General features: G+C 37.8%; 1 protein-coding gene across 1 annotated transcript; it reads left to right on the top strand.

Annotated features, from left to right (window-relative positions):
• The first annotated feature begins 4755 nt into the window (after positions 1-4755).
• LOC120083967 lies at positions 4756-5175 on the top strand. Its single transcript, XM_039039874.1, has one exon. The coding sequence runs from the start codon at positions 4756-4758 to the stop codon at positions 5173-5175; it is 420 nt and encodes a 139-aa protein (XP_038895802.1).
• Positions 5176-7845: the final 2670 nt, after the last annotated feature.

Genomic DNA, 7845 nt, shown 5'->3' with positions numbered 1-7845 from the left:
TCACGTGGGATTATATATCATATATGATTTTACAACAAAAGACTCTGAAATGTGGCCTCCTCGTTTTTCCTAGAGGGTAGAGATCATTATTTTGATTTGATCCTTGTTAGTAATGGCTTTTGCATTCTCACAATTAAATTAAAGCTCTAAAGCTCTTCCATGTAAGAAAAACACTAACTTGAAGTGTCTTTGTATTTCAGTCTATCGTTGAGGTTTTAGTTTTTGTAATTTCTATATTTTTAGAAACCAAGTTCGATGTTTTTGATCGTGTCTATTCTCTTTTTTTTTTTTTTTCTATAAATTAAAAGTATTATTCGTTTATATATCCTTATTAGATGTGTTAATCTTTCTTAATTTCATTTTGATTTTGAAATCTAGAAACCTAGATTTGATTTATTTCCGTTTGATTTGATTTTGTTATATTATATTTAATGCTTAAACAAAATTTAATATTATTGATTTTCGGGAGGGGCATTGTTGTCTATTTTCAAATTAAATATTTTATACATCTAGATACTTTTGAAGTGAAAATAGACATTTTTCCAAATTCCCTTTTAAAATTAGACATTTGTTCCGTCGACTCATTTTTTTTTTTTAATATGTTTGTTTCAAAAGAAGGGCTTCTTAGTAATTTGATATTGGTTTTTTATGAAAATAACAAGCTCATTTGTCTATTTATGAAAAATATAAATGATAAGATATAGTAGCATTTGTCTATTTACACATACACACGCATAGTCACATCCACACGTGCATGCACACATATACATAAATATAATATATTCATTATTTCATATTAATATTAAGGTCCGTTTAAAGTTGAATGTTCAAATGTTGGCACATACTTTATTATATATTGCCTAAGGTATAGTCGTTGTTAGAATTGATTGCGGAAAGTTACTAGAGAATATTGAAGTCAATTGGTGTGAAACCCAGATTTCTATTTTACTTACTTAAGTAAGTGATAAAACGAATTAACTAAGTGAAAGTTAAATCCTAAGTTAAAGGGAAGAAAATTTCAGTGTTAAGTAGATTTTCTTGGAATAAATTAAGTTGAGCTTTAATTGGTAAAATTGTGATGAAATTTGTATAATAAGTAGGATGATGAAACAGCTAGTGTGGAATGGGGATTCGAAAAGAAAAATATGAAAATTGAGTTTGGAAAGCTTGGGAAAAAGATGGCTAAGTATGGAAAATTTATGTGAAATGCGTGTTGTGCACAAAGCACTGGAAGGCAAGTGACTAGTGGCACAATCGTGTAGAAATTGCACGGAGACAAACAATGTTCGCAGTAGCTAAGAGCGAGATCTTTGAGAGTAAGATCAGCAAGATCGTTGAGAGCGAGATCATTAAGATCGAGACCAGCGAGATCATTGAGAGCAAGATTTTGAGCAAGAAAGTGGGAGAGAGCGAGATTGGAGAGAGCAAGACCAGCGAGAAAGTGGGAGAGAGTGAGAGTAGAGAGAGCGAAATTTTGAGCTAGAAAGTTGGAGAGAGCGAGAGTAGAGAGAGCGAGATTTTGAACGAGAAAGTGGGAGAGAACGAGATCGTCGAGAAAGTGGGAGAGAGCGAGAGTGGAGAGAGCGAGAGCAGCCTGTGCGTCAGCCACGCCTTGTCCAGTGTTGCATTCGAACGTCACGCCTACGCGATCGAAGGGCCTCACCTATGCATCGAACGGCCGGGCAAGCATCTATGCGTTGAATTTGGCTGCATTATTGTAAATTATACATTGGAAACCCTAAATTGAATACAAATAAAGGTTGAAGATGCAAGGGCAATCTTCAACCAAAATTAAGTGTCTTCATAAGAAAAATTCTTAAGGGCTAAGGAAATTTGGTGGACGCATATGAAGAAAACACCTTAGGACAAAGTGATGCAAGCTTGCATTGATAAGGGGAGAAATAAACATTTGGCCATGCAGCCAAGTTGGTGCTGTCAACACCGCGAGAGATTTGAACGCCTATAAATAGAGCTTTGGGATTTCATTTTCAAATCACAAAAATCAGCAATTTCGTAAAGGAGAGGGAGAACAGTGAGGGTTGAGAAGAACGTATCAATTTTGGACGAGGAGATCACCCAAGCTACTCGTGCGTTTGGAGTGATTCTAAATCCATCGAAAAGCTCTGGAAGTCTAGTTTTCAGAGTGGGGCTGCCAGAGGGAAAAACTTAAAGGAACTGGGCTGCCAGAGGGAAAAGAAGGCAAAAGGGTCAAACTATTGGATCAGTCTGGGCCAGTCTTGAAGATTCTGTGATTCCAACCAAACCATGAGAATTTCTAAGCTGGAATTTTAGGGTAAGCTTCCTGAGACATTTTAGAAAAAGTTTGTAGAAGGAAGTATTTTAAAGAACTATGAGTAATCTAAGCTGTAAATTGAATCTGGATTCTAGGGGTGAAAAGGAGCCCGAGGAGCTACTAGAGTGAAAATCTTCTAAGAATCAAGGTGAGTGGCTAAAATGTTTTGACTAAAACGTTTTACTTAAACTGTTTTGATTACACCATTTTATAGAAAGCATGTTTGCAAAAATATTCTCATGCCTACTAGTTTTATGAAATGGTTTCCAAGCAAGTTCTGAATTGTGGTTTGAACGCATGCATATTGTTGAAAAACTACTTACATATGTTGATTTTATCCAGCATGCGTTAACATCTTTAAAGCCATGTTTTATATGTGTTATACTTTACATGCTTTAAAGAGAAAAGTCGTTTATAAATAGTTTTGGTAAAATGCAATACCGAAGGACACTTGAGAAGGTATCCGCCCAACTAGATATTGAAGAACATGTGAGAAGGTATCTATTGGTACTGAAGGACGTTTGAGAAGGTACCAAGCCAATGGGATACTGAAGGACGTTTGAGAAGGTATCCTAGTAGCTCGACATTGAGAAGGTATCTGAGCAGAAGTACCTAATGTGTGAGGGTACTTAGTGTGGCCACAGGTGAATAGAGTCAGAGATTGAGCAAAAGGGTTATCTTTGGACTAGTAGTTGGTGTTGGGATTGTTTGTACCCACAGTGGGGTACGTTGGATTGAAAAATGATTTTACTATTTTATGATTAAAACAACTTTATATGTTTTACGCTTGGAAAACGTTTATGTTGCAGTACAAGTACTATAAAAGTTTATGTTTCAATTAAAAACTCATTACTGAAATCACGCATGAGAATTTACTATGTTTTCTCGGCCACTCACTGGGCGTAAGCTCACCCCGTTTTCAAATGTTTTGTTTTTCCCCCTCACAAGTAGCGGTCAAATCCTCTGAAGATAGCTCTATGTCTGCTCTGCCACTAAAAGACCAAAAGACTTGTAACCATTTGTTAGGTGGTTACTGTTAATACTATACACATGTTACTATTGTTCATATAGGGACTAGGGTTTGTGGGTTTTAGAACTTGTAAATCTAGTATTGTAATGACTCTAAACATATTATGTTTCTAAGTTAATAAATTGTGGGCCTAAAGACGTCCCGTTGCATATGAATTATAATTGGTATCAGAGCTATTCCGCAAGAGTTATTAGGCAGTAATTGTCAGACCAAGGGTTGGTAACTGCTGTAGTCACGCCTTTCTCTAGGCTAAGAAGGTGGTCTGGGGTGGGGTGTGAAAATTTGGTATCAGAGCATAAGTTTTTGGGACAATTGAGGAATTAGTTTATACCAGCTTTGTATCCAGTATAAGTTTCTGGGAAGGTTAAAGAGTTAGCTGGTAGCAATTTAGTATCATAACAAAGGTTTACGTAAAACATGGGAAAAGGTTGAGTGTAAAGTCTAAGCTGATACTAGCTTGGTATTAAAGGGTGGGTTATACGTAAGCTTGGGAAAGATTTAAGCTAGCTTAGTACTAAAACATAAGACTTTGGGTAAGAGAGAGAGTTCATGCATTAGATTAAGTCCTATAGATCAGTCCCTAACATGTGTACCTAATAATAAGGCAAAGATGCTGAGGAGAAGTGGCAAGCGGGGCAAGTAGACTGAGGAGAGGAATGTTGACCTTACCAACAGAGGTCTTGAAGTTAGACGGGACCCAGATCGGAAGGGGAAAAGAGTTAGAAACTCAGTAGAGTAGGAATCAACTTCTGCAAACGAGTCGAGTACACCAAGGGTAGATGTAGAACCCCAGATGGAGGATCGAGTATTCGATAAAATCACTCAAAGATTGGCGCCGAGTGTAGGATCGATTCAAAATGATCCAGAAAAGAAATTCGACGTCGAGAGGCTGAAAGCTTTAGAAGCCACTACGTTCGATGGAGCCATAGATCCAATAGATGCTGAGATCTGGTTGGATTTGATTGAGAAGTGTTTTAAGGTTATGAGGTGCCCTGAGGACCATAAGGTCGAGTTAGCGGCATTCTTGCTGCAAAAAGGGGCTGAAAAATGGTAAAAAGTGATAGAGGCTCGAAGGGGTAGTTCAGAAACTATAACTTGGTATGAGTTCAGACAAGTATTCGAAGATAAATACTACCCTAGTTCTTTTAAAGAAGCAAAGAGGGAGGAATTCCTTAAGCTAACTCAGGAAGTAATGACGATTGCTGAGTATGAATAAGGATTTACTGAGTTATCTCAGTATGCCCTTCTGATCGTCGCGGAAGAAAAGGAGAAGTGTAGAAGATTTGAGAATGGCCTAAGAAGAAAAATACATACACCTGTTACCTCTACATCTAATTGGGTGAATTTCACTCAGTTAGTTGAGACAGCTATCCGAGTAGAGTAGAGTGTAGCGAGGGAAGATGTACTCTAGTTAGGTGAAGGATAGTTTAGAATGCCTGGAGAAAAGATAAGTAAGAGATTTAGACCCCCGTTCTCTGGACAGTCGGGTATAAGGATCTTTGGAGGCATGAGCCAACAAAGTTCAAGTCGTAAGAGGTCAAGACCTGCAGCTGGACCGAATGGTAGATCGGTATCAGGTCGCGCTAGCAAGTTAGTAACTAGTACAGGGAGGAAACCACTTTCTGTGAACTGTGGTAGGCCTCATACAGGAGTATGTTATAGTAGTAGGAATGTGTGTTTCCAGTGCAGACAAGCTGGGCATTTCAGGAGAGATTGTCCTCAGCTAGGTCATGGAGCACAGAATGAGCAAAGAGGAGTTACCCAGACTGTAAACCAACCTAGAATGACTAGAACTAGAGGGGAGGGATCTAGTGTAGCTAAGCAGAAAGAGGTAGCTGGACGACCCCAATAACAACCGCANTAAACCAACCTAGAATGACTAGAACTAGAGGGGAGGGATCTAGTGTAGCTAAGCAGAAAGAGGTAGCTGGACGACCCCAATAACAACCGCATCAGCAGTAGAGTAGAGTATACGCTATGACACACCAGGAAGTAGAAGAGGCTCCAAATGTCGTAACTGGTACGATAACTTTATGTAATCAACCCGCTTATGCATTATTTGATCCTGGTGCTACGCATTCATTCATATCTAGCATGTGTGAATTACATATAGATAGAGTGCCTGAGCGTATGAATGAGGATTTGTTTATGTCTATGCCTGTAGGAGATACTCTAGTTGTACATGAGTATTGCAGGAATTGTGAAGTAACTCTTGGAAATCAGAGTTTTTGGGTTGACTTGATTCCATTAGAATTACTAGAGTTTGATGTTATCCTAGGTATGGATTTCCTAAGTAAACACTATGCCACTATGAATTGTTTTAAGAGAGAAATAGTGTTTAGAAAACCAGGTGAAAAAGAAATAACCCTGGTGGGAAGTAAAAGAATACTTCCAGGAAGTTTAATATCAGTAGTGAAGGCTAGGAAACTGTTGAATAAAGGATGTGAAACCTATTTAGCCTCTGTAATAGTTTCACAAGATAAGAAACTAAAACCTCAGAATGTACCTGTAGTACAAGAATTCTTAGATGTGTTCCCTGAAGAATTACCAGGCTTACCACCTGATAGGGAAATAGAGTTCACTATTGAATTAGTTTTGGGCACAGCACCTATATCCCAGGCACCATATAGGATGGCACCAACAGAACTGAAGGAGTTAAAAGTTCAGTTATAGGAACTTGTAGATAAGAGGTACCTTAGACCCAGTGTGTCGCCTTGGGGAGTGCCAGTCTTGTTTGTTAAGAAGAAGGAGGTACTCTTAGATTATGCATACACTATAGACAGTTGAATAAGGTGACCATTAAAAATAAGTACCCATTGCCTCGTATAGATGATCTCATCGATCAATTAAAGGGAGCCACGGTGTTCTCTAAGATAGATTTGAGATCAGGTTATCACCAGTTGAAGGTGAAAGACACAGATGTTTCAAAGACTGCATTTGTTCAGAACTAGATATGGACATTATGAGTTCCAAGTAATGCCGTTTGGATTAACAAATGCTCCTGCGGTATTTATGGACGTGATGAATAGGAAATTTCATTCTTAGCTGGATCAGTTTGTGATAGTATTCATAGACGACATACTAGTATATTCTAGTAGTGCGGAGCACAAAGAACATCTGATGATGATGTTACAAATTCTAAGGGAAAAGGCTATATGCCAAATTTAGTAAATGCGATTTTTGGTTAAATCAAGTCGTATTCCTTGGTCATATAGTTTTAGCTGATGAGGTTAGCGTTGATTCCCAAAACATAGGAGCAATAGTTAATTGCGAACGACCCCTAAATATAACCGAAGTACGTAGTTTTCTGTTTTTAGCAGGTTATTATAGGAGATTCATGGAGGGCTTTTCTAAGATAGCTCTTCCATTGACAAACCTAACCGGAAAAGATGCGAAGTTTGAGTGATCGCAAGAATGCTAGTTTTCAGGTATTGAAACAGAGGTTAGTGTCAGCACTAGTACTAACTCTACCTACACCAGGTAAAGAGTTTGAGGTCTATTGTGATGCATCCCGACAAGGGTTAGGATGTGTGCTGATGCAAGAAGGAAAAATAATAGCCTATGCTTCACGACAGTTAAAGAAGCATGAATGTAACTACGCTACACACGATTTAAAGTTAGCAGTAGTTGTGTTAGCTCTAAAGTTGTGGAGACATTACCTGGTTGGTGAGCGATGTCATATATTTACGGATCATAAGAGCCTAAAGCATATCTTTGATCAGAAGAAACTAAACTTGAGACAGAGAAGATGGCTCGAGTTGATCAAAGACTTTGATAGTATAATTGACTATCACCCAGGTAAAGCAAATGTAGTAGCTGATGCTCTAAGTCGAAAAACCGGATCAACTAGAGCCAATATCAATTCAGTGAAGGGTACACTGATTCATAAATTGTATAATGCTAGTGCAGTATTATCAGTCGGTCAAACAGAAGGGTTACTAGCTTCATTTCAAATGCGTCCTACTCTCGTAGAAGATATTCTACGTGAATAATTAAAGGATTCCGATCTTCAGAAGTTAGTTGAAGAAGTAGGTAAAGGTTTGAGGACAGATTACCAATTAAGAGCTGACCAAGTGCTATTAAAGGAGGGTAGAATATGCATACCTAAAAAAATCTACCCAGGAAGGTAAGTATGAATTTATGTTATTCTCATTTAGTATTTGAGATACAAATGTTCATGTGGTAGATAGTTTGGTTCAACATCTAGCTTAGAGATAGCTAGGTGAGATATCATTGGAAAACTAAGGAATTGATATCAGAGTAGCACAGTAGAAGCGTGGTAATAGACAAGACTATGAAAGGTTACAACAATGGTTTTTGTGAAACCTTAAACCAGAGTTAGTTCGAGTAAATTTCGAGAACGAAATTTTCTTAAGGGGGAAGTAAATGTGAAACTTGGATTTCTATTTTCCTTACTTAAGCAAGTGATAAAAGGAATTAACTAAGTGAAAGTTAAATCCTAAGTTAAGGGGAAGGAAATTTCTAAGTGTTAAGTAGATTTTCTTTGAATAAATTAAGTTGA

This window comes from Benincasa hispida, chromosome 8 (genome assembly GCF_009727055.1).
Source record: "Benincasa hispida cultivar B227 chromosome 8, ASM972705v1, whole genome shotgun sequence".
Lineage (NCBI taxonomy): Eukaryota > Viridiplantae > Streptophyta > Magnoliopsida > Cucurbitales > Cucurbitaceae > Benincasa > Benincasa hispida.
The sequence above is the reverse complement of the archived record's forward strand: the minus strand, read 5'-3'. Positions and strand labels throughout refer to the sequence as shown.